This window comes from Schistocerca serialis, chromosome 7 (genome assembly GCF_023864345.2).
Source record: "Schistocerca serialis cubense isolate TAMUIC-IGC-003099 chromosome 7, iqSchSeri2.2, whole genome shotgun sequence".
Classification (NCBI taxonomy): domain Eukaryota; kingdom Metazoa; phylum Arthropoda; class Insecta; order Orthoptera; family Acrididae; genus Schistocerca; species Schistocerca serialis.
Window position 1 is genome coordinate 180,413,592 of NC_064644.1, and position 22,483 is coordinate 180,436,074.

The 22,483-nt window shown below is 43.0% G+C and overlaps 1 protein-coding gene across 1 annotated transcript in view; it reads right to left on the bottom strand.

Moving 5' to 3' along the window:
- LOC126412951 (juvenile hormone esterase-like) overlaps positions 1-22,483 on the bottom strand; it is a 98,108-nt gene that overhangs the window by 10,389 nt on the left and 65,236 nt on the right. Inside the window, exon 8 of the mRNA XM_050082843.1 lies at positions 12,769-12,892. Within this exon, the coding sequence (XP_049938800.1) occupies positions 12,769-12,892 (124 nt within the window). The remainder of the gene's footprint in view (positions 1-12,768; positions 12,893-22,483) is intronic.

The window sequence follows — 22,483 nt, forward strand, 5'->3', positions numbered from 1 at the left end:
AGTAATTTCAAATCTCAAAAACCTTATAGGCGAGAACCAAATCACAGCTGAAACTTGGAAAAATGTCAACAAAAATGCCACAGACTTTCTCCAAAACATCTTCGAAGACATCTGGATAACTGAAAGAATCCCAGATGAATGGAAGGCGGCTCTCATCCACCAATTCCATAAGATTTTCCCTAAGTCACACTGCACAGGGCAGAACCTCGATCAACTTGAAAAATACCAAGCGGGTTTCTGTAAAGGAAGATTCTGTCCAGAACAAAGTCTGAATCTCAAAAACCTCGTGGCCTATCAAAAATCAAGAGCATAATCATATGTTATCACTTTCATGGCTTTCAGAAAGCACAAGATCCATTATGCCGGAGAATCCCTCATCTCTAGATTAAAAGGAGCAAACCACACATACACCTAATTAGAGATACCATTACGATCACGTACTCCAAAGTAAAATTCATGTGAGAACCCTCCTACCCTTTTGAGATAAAAACTGTGGTATGCCAGTGGGATGGACTTTCGTCATTGCTATTTAACTGCCCCCTAGAAAAAGTAATCGGAGAGTGGAATATGAAGATTCATAGTAGAATTCGACTAGGAACAAAAAAACAAAGGTATCAAAGTTAACTGTCTAGCCTTTGCAGATAATTTGGTCCTACTAGTCCGAGACCTACAAAAACAAGCTCAAAAACTAGCTCTCAAAATATCCTTTAAAAGACCAAGATAATGAAAAACATAAAAACTCACCAAAATGTTTTAAAGTGGGACAACAAATAAATAGAGATCGTAAAATAATTCAAAGATCTTGGGGAATGGATCAGCTGGAATGCCCTCGAGAAAGAGACAATGGAATCTAGAAGAAGTAACGTTGAACTAGCCTTCGAACTCACCAAAAACACATATAACAAACAGTCCCTCCCATGGGATGTAAAAGTAAGGTATCATAGTACAGTAATCAAACCAGAGTCCTTACGTAACCAAAACTTTGTCCATCACCAACCATGGCCCAGCTGAAAGGCTGGAGATCAAAGAAAGGAAGATATTAAGAAAAATCCTTGGCCCCAGATTCCACAATAACAAACTAATTCAGGTAAAAAATGAGACCCTTTCCCAAACTACCGAGAAACTTCCAGTCACAATGAGGAAAAGAGGAACTGATTTTTATGGACACATTCTCAGAATGAACTCAAATAGATTAATAATAACATTTAACTGTTTCCGCAAAAAGCAACCAAATTGGTTTAATGAAACGGAGATAGACGTAAAAGAACTCTAAATCACAAAACATGCTCGTAGATAAAACTGAAAAAAAAATCACAGACAAGAAAGAGAGGTTCCAAGTCAAAGTGAAAACCAAACGAACAATGTAAATCTCTGAAGAAGAAAGGAAAGCAATATAAGGAAGAATTAAACAATACCGGGCTAATCGAAAGACAGAGAACGTTAAAAATTAATTGATTTAACGTACTCCAAAGTAGGGCTCAACGAAAGAAGAAGAATTCTTGATCAAGTGGAAGGGGCAGGGAGGATATTTTAGTCTGTAAACTACAGATTGTTAGAAACACTCATTTAGAGTAACTTTTAGAGTGTCTTGGTTAGGTATCTACTCAAGAGCTAAACAAATTAGATAGTATGGAAACTTTTCTGTTCACTGGAGGTAGTGATAAGAAACCACAGAGCTATTATAACGTCGTTGTTCAACAGTGATGAACCACAATTTGAGAATGTAGTAAGACAGTAAGGAAGACAACGAAGTTATTAGGCGCTATCAGACGCGTAACAGGAAACAAACTGCTCAAACTGAGATTAATTAGAGGCCACATATCACACACATTTATATCGTGGAAGACTGAGTAATTACTAGAGAATACAGCGTATCATGAAGCAGAGAAAGCGACATTGTAGAAAAGAGGCCGAATCTTTTGCTGAAGTACATATGGTAAGCAGTACTGCTATAAGGGCAAGTATGCGAGAAGTGTGCAGTACATTCTGAGAAAGAAACAATCTACGAGTCCTAGTGTAATGGTATTTCGTTTAGGTGTTATCGTAATGATCATCAACTAGACCTCAGTTTCTGCTTTATTTTTTGTGGATCAAAATTGCCTTCTAGGTGCTCTCTCGTTACGATGACACCGAAACGAAATACCATTACATCAAGGCTGAAATATTAAATACTGTCTTTCGAAATTGTTTCTCTGGAGAAAGGTAGATATTTTCTACTTTCGACCGCTTCGAGAATAGGCTACTGAAAGGTAAAAAATAAATAAGCGTGGAACAGAAATGAAGAGGGGTCGTCACTAGAAAGGATTTTCTATTAAATTTCAGGAAGAAGTTGGGGTACCACAGCATGCTGCATCGTAAATACAGCGAAGAAGATAGTTCGGAGCTGCTAAGACGAAATGTATGTGCTACTGTTTTTACTTTTGCAACACAGATACGGGGTAAGTCACCTAAGGTCTAAGGATGCCGGCGCGATAGCTCAGCGTGTTCGACGAGGGTATTGGGTACCCTCCGTAATAATAATATAATAATAATGAAACTGAGTAGAGATTCTCTTTGATTGAATTTGAAAAATGTCGTATGACATCTGCACGGAATCACTGACGAAAATACGGCAAAGAAACATATAGGAAGAAAGAAGACAAAAATGAAAGATTGAAAGTGTTGCGTCTTTGACAAATAATCTAAAAATCCTGCATTGCGTGTTCGGAGCCAGACGCTGATTTAATTTCAAATAATACTAATCAGCATTGGTGGCTGCAGAATTTCGGTATAAGGACTCATCCTCGAGGTCGGAGGAGTCGACAGAGTTTCAGGACAACCCGTTGCCCTTGGGATGGGGAACTGCCACTAAAAGATGGAAGTATCAGTAAAGATCTACGACATGAGGATGCAGAAGGCAATGGGGACACCATATTAAAGACACGCACTCTATTTCCACGCAACATAAGACTAATCACAGAAAATGCCGATGCCAGACTGTGATTCATTGGGAGAATCCTCAGGAAATGTAGTGCATCAGCGAAGGAGGTAGCTTACAAAACCCTCGTTCAACAAATACTTGAATGTTGCGCGTCAGTATGGGACCTGCACCAAGTAGGATTGATAAAGGAAATAGAGGCGATCCAAAGAGGAGCAGCGTGTTTCATCAGAGGTACATTTAGTAATCACGAAAGCATCACGAAGATAATCAACGAACTCCAGTGGCAGGCGCCGCAAGAGAGGCGTTTTGCATCACTTTAAAAGTTCCGAAAACGTACTTCCTAGAAGAGTCAACCAATATACAGAGCGTTCCAGAAATTTATGAACAGACTTCTAGGGGTTGTAGAGGGTATCCTGAGCAACGAATCGAGGGTAGGAATCCGTGTCCAGAAACGTCATCCAAAGACGCTACAGAACGTTGAAGTTACATGCGCCTGCGCCTGCCATCAGACCACCCTTTCGGCAAGAAACGTGACTTCGTACACTGACGGACGGTAGGCAGAATGTCTCGCAATGTTGTTTGTTGTTCAGTGATCGCGGCTGGTTGACACGAGCGCCAGTGGAGAAGATGAAGCTAGTTGCTGTGTAGAACGGACTTGTCTCCTTTGAATGCGATGCTCTGTTGCCTCGTTGGATGACGGTTTTGGACGCGGGTTTCCAACTGCAGTTTTTTTCTTCTGTATGCCAAGAAACATTCGAGATTTTAGAGGTTCCTGGAGAGAAATAAACTACAGATGGACACCCTTGTCCAAAACCGTCATCTATCGAGGCAACAGGGCATTGCGCTCATAGGAGACAAGGACTCTAAGCAGCAGGTAACTCCATGTCTACATTGGCGATTGTGGCAATCAGTTGCAACAACACCTCGAAGTTTGCCGCAACATTTCTGGGACACCCTGTATTGCTTCCTCCTACGTATACCTCGCGAAAAGACCATGAAGATAAAAGAGATTTAAGTCCACTGCTTACTGGCAGTCGTTCTTGCGAATCACTTGTGACTGGAACAGGAAAGAGGGGAAGTGACAGTGATGCATAAAGTACCCTATGCCACACACAGCGGGGCTTGCGGAGTATAGATGTGTACGTAGAAATGCAGCCTTTAATTCACAAAGTGTCATGATGATCTCTCCACTGGTAAATAATTCAAGATTAGTTCCCCATTCAGATTTACAGAAGGAGACTGTAAAGGAAGATGTAACCAACGAGTCGAAGCGTGTAATGTCAGATGTTTTCATGTGGACGAGAAGCTAGAAAATCTTACCAGACAAATGCAAACGTCCATTAAAGATATAGGTGGTTTCAGTGTAGCGAAATGGAATGAAGCAAGGATTTATCGTCAGACGAATATAGGGTTATTGAAATAGCAGCAGCCAGCGGTATAACTAGAGTAAGATTCATCACAAATATGAAGATAGGGCAGAGAGTGAGTTACTGTGCACAGCTCACTGATGGTATTATCCTCGTCAGAATCGACAGCAAACGAACGCCAACAATAGTTCAGCCACTCCGAGATGATGATGGCACTGAAACAGAGGATGATACGCGTAAAGCTGAAATACTAAACACCTTTTTCCAAAGCTGTTTCACAGAGGAAGACCGCACTGCAGTTCCTTCTCTAAATCCTCGAACAAACGAAAAAATGGCTGACATCGAAATAAGTGTCCAAGGAATAGAAAAGCAACTGAAATCAATCAACAGAGGGAAGTCCACTGGACCTGACGGGATACCAATTCGATTCTTCACAGAGTACGCGAAAGAACTTGCCCCCCTTCAAACAGCCGTGTACCGCAAGTCTCTAGAGCAACGGAAGGTTCCAAATGATTGGAAAAGAGCACAGGTAGTCCCAGTCTTCAAGAAGGGTAGTCGAGCAGATGCGCAAAACTATAGACCTATATCTCTGTCGTCGATCTGTTGTAGAATTTTAGAACATGTTTTTTGCTCGCGTATCATGTCGTTTCTGGAAACCCAGAATCTACTCTGTAGGAGTCAACATGGATTCCGGAAACAGCGAGCGTGTGAGACCCAACTCGCTTTATTTGTTCATGAGGCCCAGAAAATATTAGATCAGGCACCCAGGTAGATGTCATTTTCCTTGACTTCCGGAAGGCGTTCGATACAGTTCCGCACTGTCGCCTGATAAACAAAGTAAGAGCCTACGGAATATCAGATCAGCTGTGTGGCTGGATTGAAGAGTTTTTAGCAAATAGAACACAGCATGTTGTTCTCAATGGAGAGACGTCTACAGACGTTAAAGTAACCTCTGGCGTGCCACAGAGGAGTGTTATGGGACCATTGCTTTTCACAATATATATAAATGAGCTAGTAGATAGTGTCGGAAGTTCCATACGGCTTTTTGCGGATGATGCTGTAGTATACAGAGAAGTTACAGCATTAGAAAATTGCAGCGAAATGCAGGAAGATCTGCAGCGGATAGGCACTTGGTGCAGGGAGTGGCAACTGACCCTTAACATAGACAAATGTAATATATTGCGAATACATAGAAAGAAGGATCCTTTATTGTATGATTATATGATAGCGGAACAAACACTGGTAGCAGTTACTTCTGTAAAATATCTCGGAGTATGCGTGCGGAACGATTTGAAGTGGAATGATCATATAAAATTAATAGTTGGTAGGGCGGGTACCAGGTTGAGATTCATTGGGAGAGTCCTTAGAAAATGTAGTACATCAACAAAGGAGGTGGCTTACAAAACACTCGTTCGACCTAAACTTGAGTATTGCTCATTAGTGTGGGATCCGTACCTGGTCGGGTTGACGGAGGAGATAGAGAAGATCCAAAGAAGAGCGGCGCGCCTCATCACAGGGTTATCTGGTAAGCGTGACAGCGTTACGGAGATGTTTAGCAAACTCAAGTGGCAGACTCTGCAAGAGAGGCGCTCTGCATCGCGGTGTAGCTTGCTGTCCAGATTTCGAGAGGGTGCGTTTCTGGATGAGGTATCGAATATATTGCTTCCCCCTACTTATATCTCACGAATGTAAAATTAGAGAGATTCGAGCGCGCACGGAGGCTTTCCGGCAGTCGTTCTTCCCGCGAACCATACGCTACTGGAACAGGAAAGGGAGGTAATGACAGTGGCACGTGAAGTGCCCTCCACCACACACCGTTGGGTGGCTTGCGGAGTATAAATGTAGATGTAGATGTAGAGGTATATATGCCGAAGACACAAGCAGAGGACGAAGGGTCAGAAGAAGTATATCAGGATGCACAACGTCTAATTCAGTATGTAAACTCTGTAGTAGGGGAAGAAACTGAAAATGGTGTTAAGGGAGAATATGGATTTGATAATAGGAATGAGAGAGGAGAAAGACAGCAAAGTTCTACATTAAATTTCATCTTGTAATAGCTAATACATTGCTGAAAGTGAGGAGGTGTACTGGGAAGAGCCCTGTAAACACGGAAAGTTCCCATCTGGACTAGATCACGGCCAAACAGTGATTCTGAAATGAAATAGTGAATTGTAAAGCGTACCCGGGAGCGCATATAAGCTCAGACTACAATTTAGTAATAACGAATACTAAGCTAAAATTTAAGAGAACCACCAGGAACACTTGAAGGAAGTGGAATACTGAATTACTGAGGAACGATGAGGTGCATTTGAAGTTCTCCAAGGGTGCAGGTACCTCTATAATGAATAACAAAGTAGGCAGTTCAGTTGAAGAAGAATGGACATCTCTAAATAAATTATTTGATGAAATTGATTAGAGAAACATTACTTGCACCTTTAAGTGATGCTCGAAGTATGTATAGCAGCTGAGATGCTAATACGTTAGTGAGGTGAAGAAGACCGCTGAGTGAAATTCCACCAGACACATACCATCTAGTGTTGTTTAAAATTCTAAGATCATAAGTTAAACACTGAACTTCAAATCGTCATTTGGCACCTCATTTGCTGTACATAACTTCGAGCAGACTGAAAGACACGTCAAATGTTTCCCTAATCTATTTTATTTCGTTGTTTCAGACAAATCGTTTCACAAAATAATTGATTCCTTTCTCAATTTTTGTATTTGCTAATTGTATTCAGAAAGCATGAAATATAAGATATTTAAATATAAATCGGTAATGTATTATTATTAAGAGTCCACAGATCACAAGAAAGTAGAGAAGTTTCAATTCATGCTCTGATTTGTTACCTTTGGCACTTTACAGCACACAGCAGCTGTTTGTGAAATATTTCAGTTTTCCCTCAAATCGCTATTTAAGTTTTTATTAATTACCATGATTGGTTCACGAAGTTAACCTTCTTATTCGGAACTAGGCTTCACGCTGGTCAATTTGATAGCCCAATTGCCCATTCCTCAGAGTTAGTTTGGCTATGAAAATTCGGACAAAAGTTTTAACTCAAATTATTAATGTTTTTCTTAATCACCCTGATTACTTGCAAGCAATTAAATTTTTTTTCGGAACTAGATGCATCAATAATCAGTTAGATGGGCTCTACGAAAATTGCCCAAAAATTCTCCTTCAAATCATTAATTAAATTTTTTAATTATCGTGATTACTTTCAAACTATTGAAGCTTTTCTTGCAATACTAAACCTTACGCTGGTCAATTTGGTACCTTATTTGTCCACATGCCAAATTTCATTTGGCTATGTGTAATCGGACAATAACCCGTTGTGTAATCTCTGGGAAATCCTTTATTTTCGCTCCGCTCGAATGTTTTATCAAAAAAGACAGTCACAAAATTTGGTCAGAAAATTTAAGTACAAGGTAGGCAACTGTGAATAAATCATTGGGTAGCACAAGAAAGGATTCAATCGATCGACTAAAAAGCAAGTACAAAAATGTTCATGAAAAGATTTGAATACTGAAACCCTAAATCGAAATGTCTGATGGAAAAAAGGGAAGAAATTGAGAAAGACATTATCGTCTAATGGACTAATTTAGCGTATAGAAAATGCAAAACAACTTTCGGAGAAATTAAAGCCAGAGGTGTCAATATTAAGAGTGCAAGAGGACTTACACTATTAAACGCACAACAGATAGGTGGAAATAATACCCTAAAAGCATCTACGAGTAGGAGGAACTATCTAGGACGTAATGGAAGATGAAATGTTAGGTAATCCAGTATGAGAGTTAGACAGAACAATGAACAACTTGAAATCAAGTAAGTCAGTGGCACAGACATTTCTTCGGAATTTCTGAAATTACCAGGGGAAGTGGCAACCAAACGACCACTGAAGTTGGTGACTAGAGTCTATTGAGACTGGGGCATGCCATCAGACTTCCTGAAAATTATTAGCCATACAATCCTGAACACAGAAAAGGTAGATAAGTGTGAAAACTATCGTACAATCAGCTTAAGAGCTCATGCATCGACGTATCTAGAATGAATAATATACACAAGAATGGAAAAGAAAATTGAGGATCTGTTAGATGATCAGTGGGGCCTTAGGAAAGGTAAAGTCACCAAAGAAGCAGTTGTGACGTTACGCCTGGTAATGGAAGCAAGAAAAATCAAGACACCTTCTCTAGGATTTGACGAACTGGAATAATCTTTCGACATGTAAAATGATGAAAGATGTTCGAAATGTTCAGATAAATGCGTGCAAGATATAGGGAAAGACAGGTAATGTAAAATATGTACAAACACTAAGAGGGAACAGTAAGAACTGAAAAACTACAGTACAATGGTCACATTAAAAAGGATGTAAGACAGGAATGCAGTCTTTCTCCTCTAACGTTCAAAATATACGTCGAAGAAGCTATGATGGATATAAAAGAAAATTTCAGAAAGAGAAGATTCGCTGACGACACTACCATCCTCAATGAGAGTCAACAATTATTATAGGTACTGTTGATGGGATGAGCCGTCTAATGAGTACAGAGTATCGGTTGAGAGCAAACCGAAGAAAGACGAAGATAATAAAGAGTAGCACAAATGAAATTAAGCTTATCCATTACGGATATTTTAGAACCCGTGACTACCAATTGAATGTAAATACATAAAACTGGAACCAGGCACTTTTTTGAATAGTTATTTATTATTCCATAAACCGGTTTTCGAAACTTTTCAGGTTCATCTTCAGATGGTTTTTGGATGTCACATCAGTGTTTCTAGCATAATGCTTGGTGCTAGCTTGCGACAGTATGGGCGGCTTTTTGTTTGTGTGTGAAGTGATTTATCAACTGGCCATCAAAATGGAAGCAGACACACGGGCATTAACGGAAAAAAGCCGCCCATACTATCGCAAGCCAGCACCCAGCATTATGCTAGAAATAGTGATGTAACATCCAGAAAACCATCTGTAGAGGAACCTGAAAAGGTTCGAAAACCGGTTCACAAAATAACTATTCAAAAAAGTAACTGGTTGCAGTTTCATGCATTTACATTTACAAATGAAATTAGTGATGAATATAACATCAAAATTGGGAACGAAGATGAAGATATTCGCTCCTTTCGAAACAAAATAATACAAGGACAAGAAAAGGACATAGACAGCGGACTAGTACAGGCAAAGAGGGCAATCCTGGCCAGAAGATGTCTATTAGTATCAAAACATCGGCCTTAAGCCATACATATTACAAAACTAGATGTATGTGTGTACCTACGTAGTTATGTATGCATGTTCCATATCTCCTCCTAAATCACTGCAGCGAATTCAACCAAACTTGGTACGCATATTACTCACTGTTTGGAAATCATCGCTGTGGGTTAAGAACTACCTACCTATCAAAGGGATGGGGATGGTGGTGAAAAAACACTGTAGCCCAGGACGAGCGAATATCCGTACTTTAGTCATCCAATATTTGAGAATGAGAACATTTAGTGACTCGCAACCAACTTAACACATAATTTCAAAACCTAAAGACACTTTTTCTCGCTGAGAACCCCACAAAGCAACAAAAGAAAAAAAGGTTTATCGGTTACATTTTCGCTGTTCATTCAGTAATACTTCTGCATCATGCATGACGTTTTTATTTATTACTCCTTTGCCACTAACTTTATTCGCAACACGTTTCACAGATAGTATCCACATACGACGCTGAATGTACCTAGAAAAATATTTCAGTGTACGGCATATTCACAATACACTTGAAACTTCCTGGCAGATTAAAACTGTGTGGCGGACCGAGACTCGAACTCGGGACCTTTGCCTTTCGCGGGCAAGTGCTCCTCCAACTGAGCTACCCAAGCACGACTCACGCCCTGTCCTCAAAGTTTTACTTCTGCCAGTACCTCGTCTCCTACCTTCCAAACTTTACAGAAGCTCTCCTGCGAACCTTGCAGAACTAGCACTGCTGAAAGAAAGGATATTGCGGAGACATGGCTTAGCCACAGCCTGGAGGATGTTTCCAGAATGAGATTTTCACTCTGCAGCGGAGTGTGCGCTGATATGAAACTTCCTGGCAGATTAAAACTGTGTGTACACAGGCTGTGGCTAAAGGCCATGTCTCTGCAATATCCTTTCTTTCAGGAGTGCTAGTTCTGCAAGGTTCGCAGGAGAGCTTCTCTAAAGTTTGGAAGGTAGGAGACGAGGTACTGGCAGAAGTAAAACTATGAGGACGGGGCGTGAGTAGTGCTTGGGTAGCTCAGTTGGTAGAGCACTTGCCCGCGAAAGGCAAAGGTCCCGAGTTCGAGTCTTGGTCCGGCATACAGTTTTAATCTGCCAGGATGCTTCATATCAGCGCACACTCCACTCCAGAGTGAAAATCTCATTCCACAATACACTGCACAGACATATACCACACTGTTCAGCTGCGTGAAAATGTAACTGCTCGGGGAAATTAACTAGAGGTACAGGTGAAATATATGTACAAGTAAGTATGAAATATTTTAAATATATGTGAAGTATATGTTACGTGCATATGCACGCATAGCCACAGGTAGAAAGCTCATCCTAAACTCCTGGGAAGATTTCAGCAAATTTGTAAAACATGAGTTACGAGCTGGAAAGAAATATTGTGGGCTTTAGAATCACCAGTGTCCTGTTGAGGTGAGCACGATAACTTGGAGAGAGAAGGGGAAAAGAAGAGGTGGACAGACAGCGAGGGGGGAGGAGGAGTATGGACATGAATAGTGTGAAGGAGGATACAGACACAGAGAGGGGGGGGGGGGGGGAGGGAGAAGATGGACAGAGACCAGGGGAGGAGGAGATGAAAAAAGGGAGGGCGAGGAGGAAATGGACAGAGAAAGGGAAGAGGAGAAGACGAACAGGGAGAGAGGGAGGAAGAGATGGACGGAGAGAGGGGCGAGAAGTAGATGGACAGAGAGAAGGACAAAGATAGGGGAGGATGAGCTGGACGAAAATACGGGCAGGAGGAGTCGGACAGAGACTGGAAGGGGGGAGGGGGAGAGGGGGAGGAATACATACCCAGTCAATGCCACGTATTCAGCTGGTCCGTACATAAGAATGGATATACTTATTGTATGTATATCTATATGGGCATTCCACATCTCTCCTAAACCACTTGACCAATTTCAACCAAACTTGGTACTCTTATCGCTTACTATCTGGAAAGAATCGCTGTCAGGTTAAGAACCATTTACCTATCTAGGCGCTGGAATGACGGGGTGAGAAAGTAGTGTAGCCCATGACACGCGAATAGTCAGACTATATTCATCCAGTATTTGAAAATAAGAGCATTTAGTGCCACGTAGTAAATTTTACACATAATTCCAAGAGTTTACGAAACTGTTTCTCGCTGAGAATCTTTAAATATGGAGGAAACATAAAAGTTTAACGCTTACATTTTCAGTGTTCATGCAGTAAAACTGCCACATCATTCTTTGCGGCTATCTCTATACGCAACACGTTTTGCAGACAGATCCAAATATGCCGTCCAGTGTACCCACGAAATTATACCATTTTACGACACATCGTTCAGGAGATACTGTGTCATAAACACTGAGCTGCGTCAAAACGGAACTGCAGGAAGAAATTCGCAAGATATATAGGCTAACTCTGAGTACAAATATGTGTGAACTACGCGTCAAATGTCTGTAAGCGATAAAAGTCACGTGTAGAAAGCTTCTCCTAAACCACTGGGTCGATTTCAGCTGAACTCGGTATGCAAACTACTTACTACCTGGAAAGAAATACTATAGGCGTAAGAACCAGGGTAGAAGTGATAACGTAGAGAGATATAGGGGTAGGAGGAGATGGACATAAACTCTTGACCTTATCAGTTAAGTCCTATAAGATTTCACACACATCTGAACATTTTTTTTGAACACAGACAGGGGTGGAGCATATGGACAGAGAGAGGGGAAGGGAAGAACTGAGAGAAAGGGAAGGGTGGAGATGGACAGAGAGGGAAAAGAGGAGGAGAAAAGAAAGAGGAGATGGACAGAGACAGGAAGGAGGAAGAGATGTAGAGAGAGAGGGGAAGGGTGAGATGGACAGAGAGAGGGGAGGAGGAGATCGCTTACAAAAGTCTGTAATAAATACATACCTAGGCAATGCCGGGTACTTAGCTAGTTAGTGCAATAAATTCCTGGGAATGTACATCCGAGGGAAGCATTGTACGTATGGAAATTAACCAAGGATTTGGAGAAAACCGGAATAGAAGAGGAGTAAAGTATTTGAGATGTGGTGCTGCAGAAGGATGTAGAACATTTGTTGGAATGACACGAAATGAGAAGGTCGTTGACAAAAAAAGCTGTAGTCATTATCAAAGGAACAGTTTCAGATAAAAAAGTTAGTGGAAGGACTAAAGCGTTTTAATAGTTTTATGGCTGTTTCTAATGTACTAAATGTGATGATTGCGCTGCCCAGGAACATATACATGTATACAAAAGCAACGCTCATGGCGAACACTTACCGTAATCTGTAGATCCGGTTCCATTGTACCCGAAGTAATAGAAGTGAATAGGTAGACTGCTGGAGTTAGCTACAGCCCTAGCGAAGGAGTCCGCTGGTTGTATGAAGTACAAGTCGGAAAACAGCTGCAAATAAACAAGTACATTAGAGAAATACATTGGAGACATTAGTAACGCGCATCAACAGATAAACAGTAGAACTTCAGAAGGATGTCTTAATCGTTTCTCGCAACAAGCACATAAAATGTTTCCCGATTGAACTCTCTCGCAACAACACTATTGGAAGAACAGTTCTTAGTCGCAGTGCTTAGACCACGAGATATGCGTTCGAGGGGAGAGGGGCTCAAATTTCTATTCTGTCATTCACATTTAGGTTTTCTGTGGTTTCCCAAAATGGTTAAAGATGAATACCGGAATGGCTCTTTTGCAAAGGACGCAACCGATTTCTTCCCCAGACTGCAGAATTCTAGGTTATGGCCGCCTGTAATGATATTCTCGTCGACGGATCGCTAAACCCATATCTTCCTCTCTTCCGATGAAGTGTTTACGCCGACAGCAGATAAATATTTTGCAGACCTTCTAGAATGACACACCATGCAAACTGCATGGACAACTTGCGTTCAGCTAAAAGACAGCTAAGTCAAAAAAATTAGTGCGCTTTCGACTTTTATTTTTTGGGGGAGATTTTAGGGCGCAAAACGTCTAAGGTCATAAGCGCCCAGTATAGAACCATAGAATGCTGGGACCGTGAGGGTAAAAAACAGTTGCGAGGTCCAATACAGAAGGAAGAAAAAACAAATCTAAAACGTCAAGACGTTACGGCAGAGTATCTAAAAGACATCGACAAGACACCGGAGTCTCCAGATAGAAATCAAATCTCTTTTGTCATATTACTGCTTTTTAAAAAACTTAAAACGCGAGCCACAGCTCGCACATCATCCGCGAAAATGTCCGGCAAAGCGGGCGGCAGCCCGATCCTGAGACGTAAGTGGCTAAAATAGGGACAGAGGATCAGGAAATGTCTGACTGTTAATGGCTGGATACAGAAAGGACAGCTGGGTGCAGGGTCGCTGCTCAACAAGTGGCGGTGACTAAAGCGGCAGTGCCCTATTCGCAACCGAGCTAACATTACTTCCTCATGGCGAGACGGCTGGGAGGAAGTCGACCAGACGTCTGGGAGAGGTTTGACTTCTCTGAGTTTGTTCCCATGAAGGGAGCACCAATAGTCATGCGAAAGTGACGTCATACACCGAGAGAGAATAGTACAAATATCTTGCGAGGGAACAGAGTAAGAGGCGGGCCGACCGAGATTGACTGTGGCCTTGTTTGCAGCATCAGCAGCGTCATTCCCAGGCACACCAACATGGCCACGCACCCAGGTGAATATCACTTGGGCTCCCCCATTTGGGAACAAATGGAGCCAGTCCTGGGTCCGTCGAACGATAGGGTGGACTGGATCTGGATCATCCAGGCTCTGAAGAGCACTGAGGGAGATAGAGCAGATCATACAGCGAGTGAACTGGTGCCTCTGGACGTAGTGAATAGCCTGATAGAGGGCAAAAAGCTCTGTGGTAAAAACTGTGCACTGGTCAAGAAGTCGGTATTGAAACTTATCAGTCCCGACGACAAAAGCATAGCCAACACCATGGGAGGACTTGGAGCCATCAGTGTACAAAAATATCCCATCGGCAAGTTGTGAGCGAAGTTCGAGAAATTTGCAGCGATAGGTCAGCTCGGAAGTCGAATCCTTCGGGAACGAGCTGAGGTCAAAATGAACACAAACCTGTGCCTGAAGCCAAGGTGGTGAAGGGCTCTCCCCCATTCGGAAAGTGGCACGAAGTGTGAACTGCAGCTGCTGAAGCAGGTGACGCAAGCGGATGTCGGGAGGCTATAGAGAAGAAACGTGCATCTCGTATTGGCGGTCAAGAATGTCATCAAAAAAAGGGTCAAAGGTTGGGTGGCCTGGCATGGAAGAAAGCGGACACGCATACCTACTGAGTAGGATGTCGCGCTGGTATGACAGTGGTAGTTCACCGGCTTCTGCATAGAGACTCTCAACTGGGCTAGAATGGAAGGCACCAGTGGCGAGACGGATCCCCAAACGTGTATTGTATTTAGACGGCGTAAGACAGACGGCCGTGCAGAGGAGTAGACAATGCATCCATAATCCAACTTGGAGCAGACAAGAGATCGATAGAGCTGGAGGAAGACAGTCTGGTCAGCTCCCCAAGAGGTACCACTCAATTCAAGAAGGACATTGAGGGACTGGGTGCAGCGTGCAGCCAGGTAGGACACGTGAGGAGACCAACTGAGTTTCCTATCGAACTTAAGCCCTAAGAACTTCATTGGATCCACGAACGGGAGAGCATTCTGGCACATTCGCCAGAAGTTGACACAAACGGATTTGGTAGCAGAAAAGCGGAAGCCAGTTGTAACATCCACGAATAGAGACGGTCCAGACAATGCTGAAGACAGTGTTGCAGGAGACACGTCCGCTGGAAGCTGCAATAAATAGCAAAGTCGTCAACGAAAAAGAGAGCCGGAAATGGCAGATGGAAGGCAGTCCATAATTGAGTTGATGGTTATGGTGAAGAGGACGACACTCAGTGCGTAGCACTGAGGCACCCCGTTCTCGTGTGAAAATGTGTGGGATAAGGAGGAACCCACACGTACCCAGAAAACTCGGTCTGTTAAAAATTCCCGTATTAAAGTGGGAAGACGACCACGAAGGCCCCATGTGTGCATAGTACGTAGAATGCCTGTCCGCCAACATTTACCATAGGCTTTCTCCAAATCAAATAAAACGGCCACTGTTTGTCGCTTCTGCAGAAAATTATTCATGATGAACGTCGACAGGGTGACGAGATGATCAACTGCTGAGCGGCTCTTTCGGAATCCTCACTGAGCATTAGTGAGAAGATGTTGTGACTCTGGCCACCACACTAATCGAGAATTGATTATGCCTTCTATCACCTTACAAACGCTGCTCGTAAGGGAAATTGGACGATAACTGGAAGGAAGAGATTTATCTTTACCGGGATTAGGTAGGGGAACAATAATAGCTTCACGCCAAAGGGTGGGAAATACACCGTCAGTGCAAAGACGGTTGTAGGTATCGAGAAGAAAGCATTTTCCTGCAGGAGAAAAATTCTGCAGCATGAGGACATCGGGCCCAGGAGTAGAAGATCTGGATAAGGAGAGAGTACGCTCGAGCTCCCTCATAGTAAAAGGAGTATTGTAGCATTCTCGATTCAAAGAGAGAAAAGAGATTGCACGAGCCTCCTCCGCCTGTTTCCGAAGAAGAAAGACAGGATGGTAGTGGGTGGAACTTGAAACCTCCGCATAGTACTTGCCCAAAGCGTTGGAAACATCGACAGGGTCGACTATGACGTTACCCGCCACAGTCAGACCATGGATCGGGGAGTGGGCGGTAGTCCCGGAAAGCCGGCGCAGGCCACCCCAAACGAGAGAGGAAGGAGTAAATCTGTTGAACGAGCTGGTGAAGGAAACCCAGCATGCATTCTTGCTTTACTTAATAGTGCTACGGCACTGTGCAAGTAGTTGCTTGTAGCGGATGCAGTTCGGTAACGTGGGATGACGGTGAAAGACATGAAGCGCACGTCGTCGGGCACGAATCACATTGCCGCACTTCATAGTCCACCTTGGGACCGGGACCCAACTGGGAGAAGTAGTAGTACGAGGGATAGAGGATTCGGCAGCCAGAGAATAACGTCCACGAGGTGCTCGACCTGATCATCACAGCTGGGAAACGGCCGGTCGTCAAAGACTGCCATGGAGGAATAGCCTCCAGTCAGCAAGAGAGAATTTACAATGAGCAGGTCACTGTGGCGGAGTATGATTGTACAGGCGAGTCACACAAGGGAAGTGGTCACTCGAGTAAGTATCGGAAAGAGCACACCACTGGAGATGTCGAGCGGGCTGGGCAGAGCAGATCAAGAGGTTTAAGTGGGAATAAGTGTGCGTGGTATCAGAGAGAAACGTGGTTTCGCTGGTGTTAAGGCACACAAGATTAAGATGATTAAGAAGATCCGCCAAAAGAAAACCTCTCGGGCAGGCGACAGGTGAGCCCAAAAGAGTATGATGGGCATTGGTGTCGCCGAGGAGCAGAAAAGGTGGAGGAAGCTGAACAACAAGCTGCATCAGGTCCGCCCTAGTGACAGCAGAAGACGAAGGGATATAAATGTTGCAAAAAGAAAAGGTAAATTTGGGAAGGAAAACATGGGCAGCAACTGCTTGCAGGTGTGTGTGCAAGGGGAAAGGACGATGACAAACACCATCTCTTAGAAACCGCATGACCCCACCATGAGCAGGAATCCCCAGCGTAGGGAAAAGGTCCATCTGTAGCGAAGTAAAATGGGAAAGAGCAAAATGGTCTTGAGGATGTAGCTTGGTTTCTTGGAGACAGACTACAAGCGGACATTGTGACTGCAGGAGCAGCTGGAGGTCCGCCCTGTTAGACCGAAGGCCACGGATGTTCCATTGTAAAAGGTCCATAAAATTTAGGAACACCGGAGAATAAATAAGAAAAACGGCCACTGGAATCCACAGGTGGAGGATCTTCGTCCATCAACTCAGTGGATCAACGGAACTTCCCTGGTGTCGGTCAGTTGAAAAGGACCGACGAGTCGAAGAGGGCCGACGAGTCAGAGAGGGGGAAGACTGTTTGCCTTTGGATGATTGTTTTGACTTTTGGTGATTGACAGAAGAGCCAGACGGCTGCGAACTCGAGGTATGCAAGAAATCTTCCCGGAAATAATCCCTTTTGAAATGATGGTTCGCTGGCTGCATTGCAACCGTCTTCGCCAGTGAAGGCGAAGAACGGGTAGCAGAATCTACAGCCCAGGAAGCAGGAGACGGAGTGTCAGCTTGAAGACGAGGTGACTTTGCCACCACTAAACTGAACTGTAAGTCACAAGTTTGCGTAGCCATGTTTATCGTGGGACAGGGAGAGGCTAACATGGTGCTGTAGCTTCCAAACGAAGGGACATTCGACTTATGGTCCGCCAACAGTTTCCGGGCAACAGGAAAAGGTACCTTCTCCTTCACCCTTATCTCCTGAACAGCCCGCTCGTCTTGATAGATGGGACAAGAACGAGAAAAAGCAGCATGTTCTCCATGGCAATTAATGCAGCGGGGGGAAGGAGGTGGACAGGTGCCCTCGTGGCTATCCCTGCTACAAGTGACGCATTTGGCTGAGTTTTTACATGACGTGCTGGTATGACTGAACTGGTGGCATTTATAAACCTCAATGGATTGGGAATGTAAGGGCGCACAGAGATGACTTCATAGCCTGCCTTTATCTTAGTAGGAAGCGTTAACTGATTGAAAGTCAGGAACAATGTGCGAGTGGGCACCAAATCGGCAGCGTTCTTCTTCATAACTCGATGAACATCAGTAACGCCCTGATCCGATAGATAAATAGTTATTTCGTCCTCCGTCAAACCATCCAACAGGACGGGACGTGTTAAGCGTCCTGTGAGCCTCCACTTTTATAGGATATTCGTGGGGGATTTGGGCCTTGAGTAATTTCTGGGCGTGGAGAGCACTATCAATTTACAAAAGCAGAGTACCATTGCGGAGAAGAGAGCATGACTTCACAGGGCCGGCGATGCCATCCACGCCTTTCTGTGTAGCAAAGGGGTTAACAGCAGCAAAAGTCTGGTTTTCGTGGCACGCTCCTTCCAGCCGGAGGCCCTCCAAAGGGGAGCCCCCTGCCTTAGGTGATTGTCCTCACCTTAGGTCACACCTCCCGAACGACAGACGGAGGGACCAATCAGCAGAGGAGGAAGGTAACAGCTTAGGCAGTCACCCCTCCCTGGGCCTGGCCTGTACCAGGGGGTACGTGAGGGCCCTACATGCCAACCCGGGGCTGGGAATTACCTGTTACCCAGTCTCCTGCTACGCGTCAAACGCGTGGGTGCCAGTCAGGCACACACAGGGAGGAGAAGAAGAGATAAGAAGGAAAGGAAAAAAGAAAGAAAGAATGGCCTCAAACGCCACGGCGGAGGAAAAAGAGAGCAGAACAAGGAAAGAGCAAAGCAAGGAAAGAAAGGAACAAAGAAAGAGCGGAACAGGGAAAAAACTGAACAGGGAAAGAGTTAAACAGGGAAAGAGCAAAACGAGAAAAAAGTAGTACAGGGAAAGGGCAGTACAGGAAAAGAGCAGTGCAGTGAAGGAGTGGTACAGAGAAAGAGCAATACTGGGAAAGAGCAGTACAAGAGATAATATTGCTACAAGCAAACCAACGCAAATGAGCTTCAAGAGCCCATGGAGGCACGAGACATCTCCCCACGAGAGGGGAAAAGGACAGGAGAAGAAGAGACAAGCTGCACAGAAAGAGAAGGGGAGCTGCGAGGGCTGGGGCTCCGTGGTCGCCAAGCATGACTCACCAAAGAGCGGTGAGCCCCCTGGGGGGACTTCCGACTTACAGTACATTGCATATCAGAACTAAAAATTTGATCCTAGTCTTTGTAATACATTTTCGTTAGTAAGTGTAGGGAATAAACTACTATGTTTCAATTCCCTGCACCTCTCACTATTTTCGAAACTCAAATATTAGTCGAGGCTGATTCTAAGTCAGTCAGTCGTTCTTTAGCTGATTTCACTTCCTGTATGGTAGGCACCTAGATCTAAGACTGTGTCAGCGTGGTTAATAATATCATTTATAGTTCTTAATTGCGATGAATGAAAGCGTTGTACAGTTTGGTATTGAAGTTCTTACAGTAACTGAAAACTGTATTCGTGAACAGAAGGCGAAGATTATTACGTGAGATGAATGGTGCTTTGACCACGATATAGTATCTTACTACACGGTTTTGACGAAAAGTGTTTTTGTATCACCAGTATCAGATATATTCATTTTAAAATGTGTATCCTTTTTTGATTTGTTATTTATTTGACAACCCTACAGCCATTTCTAATACTGTACAGTTACTATTATTATTTACAGTATACAGGACGAGGCAGTTAAGATAGACTACCTCAGATATTGTATGTCCAGAATGAATAAATATATCGAGGTGTGGTTTTCGCCAGGTTATAGCGGACAATATGGCGAATTTCCTGACGTTCTCAAGAAATTTTTGTCGTTTGTAGTCGCCGAATTACGACACCGATTTTTTTTGCCTAGCGGGTTTAGTCAACGACTTAACATGAGTGGGACATGATCAAATAGTATTAAGGTAACAGCGTCGCCAGCCACTGTCTCACATTCAGGAGAAGAGGTTCCACAAATGCCAAAGATAAGCAAACAGGTAACTCAGGTACAGTTCATGTCTATATTATAACGGCTATCATATCAAGTGCTCAAAATGTGCACCTCGAGCTTGCTACACGGTATAAAGTTATACTGGAGAAGCAATATTGCGCGTTAAATTACATCGATAGTTAACGGCAGTACGGGTCCGTGATATAAGGCATTTCATGCCTTCGTTAGTCGTTGGTGTTTCCTGGTATAACTCTGTTTCAGTTTTCACCACAGTTGAAATTCCAATGCTCTCAAAATATTTTCTTAAGGCGTATGTCACTACATGCGTGGAATGGAACGGCCATCCGCCATTTTGGTACCACACTAATAGTCTTCTGTCCAGTGGGATTTTTTCCAATAACTGCGGCAGCAGCATATCTTAAGAACTCGAGATACTCGTGTGTATTTGGATTACCATCACTAATATCGAGACCAACGATGTGGGTCTTGAAAAACACGCTGCAAACGTTGACAGACCAAGAGAGTTGTTTTTAAACACTTCTTTGAATTTTCAACTCGTCAGTTATTGCATATTGCGAAGATTTACTTGCCCATGGTTTGTAAACTATGCTTCGTCCTAAAAAAAATATTTGCGTAGATATGTCGCATCACTTTGCACTTTTTACAGATAACTTACGGACAACTGTAACCAACTTCGGAAATCATTTCCATGAAGCTGTAGATGCAGCGAAATGCGAAGAGAATGAAATGCAATGGACTGCAGTGTTCGGAGAACTCTCGTTTGGTTGATCTCTCTCGTACTTCCGCGATGCCTCTAGTGACATTTGCATTGTATGTTACTGCTGCTAAAATGCTAATTTCATTTCTTTCATCACTTGCTCTTCTTTTTCCTCGGTATTTCATTCTCCACCTCCAGTTTCTGGAACTTTTTCTCAATAATGTTTGTGAAGACAGATTGTGTGTGCTTGGCACGATTTGGATACTTTTCAGTATACAACCACACAGCTGTTCTAGTAGTTTAGCAACATTCGCCATAAACGATATTCACGTGCTCGACTGTCTTGTATATTGTGAATGTTTCAATAGCTTTACGAGAAAGTTATGTGATTGCTACAACAGCGAAACACAGACTGCTGCGCCACAAGCGTACATATAAACACTGATTTACGTGTTTGCTTACCTTTGGTATAACAGGCAGGCGTTTGTGGAACATCATCAAAAAAATGGTTCAAATGACTCTGAGCACTATGGGACTCAACTTCTGATGTCATTAGTCCCCTAGAACTTAGAACTAGTTAAATCTAACAAACCTAAGGACATCACACACATCCATGCCCGAGGCAGGATTCTAACCTGCGACCGTAGCGGTCTCGTGGTGCCAGACTGCAGCGCCTAGAACCGCACGGCCACTTCGGCCGGCGGAACATCATCTGCCGACGGCGTTACAGAGGTTTGCGACGCTGTTGTCTTGATACTATTTGATCTAGTGCCATAAATCTCATGCCGTTGAAATTCTCTTAGAAGCTTCTGTCAAATGCCACAGAAAAAAAGCATATAGCTCCAATAGAAAAAAGACACAAAGTCGATGTCGTAATTCGGCGACTATAAACAATAAAAATGACTTTCGAACATCAAGAGATTCCCCATATTGTCCGCTATAACTTGGCGGAAATCGATCCTCAATATGTTTATTCATTTTGGATATATTTGGGGTGGCCAGTCTTTGCTGTATATTGACAGTTGGGTAGCAGCTACTGAAAAGTCCATTAATAAAATAAATAATAAATTTGACGACCAAATAACAGATGTTCGTCTTCTACTACCTTTCACAGTGAAAAGCTGCTTTTTCTCTTAATTTCTCTGAAAAGCAAACCACAACTGAGACACATGAGGAAATAGTGGAAATAACGAATGTGAACACAAATACAGAAATAAGAAAATACGTAACTTAAGAAGTGCAGAGAGATTTGCAAAATTAAGGTTAGGTTTGTATAGGATGAAACACAAAGATTAAAATTTGTTTTTTACGATATTGTCGAGAAGACGCCAACTGAGACTTGTCTCTATTATTATCACTATCTGAAAACATGACATTCACCACAGTTATAGGACCACACAAACAGATAACATAACAGAAATGATAAGCAAAAGTTATCAATGGACAACAAAAGGTAAGAGAATAACAATACAAGTGGTGCTCGTGTTAAAAAAACACCGAGAAGGTACAATGCATTATAAATCAGGAAGATAAGTAATGGAATACGATAGGAAACCAGGTTGAGCAGACAGCTCAGATTATTGGAGGATGTAATGGAGACGACGTAAATTGAACATTGAATAACTTTAAGTGACAGGTAATGCGCTACACTCCATTAAAGAATTTATTGGGTAGGCAACGTAAAGTGCATCGCGTTTAATAAGTGAGTATTGAGTAGGCAACATATGGTTTGCTTCGAATTATGAGAAAAAGTAAAGTTTTGAACTATAAG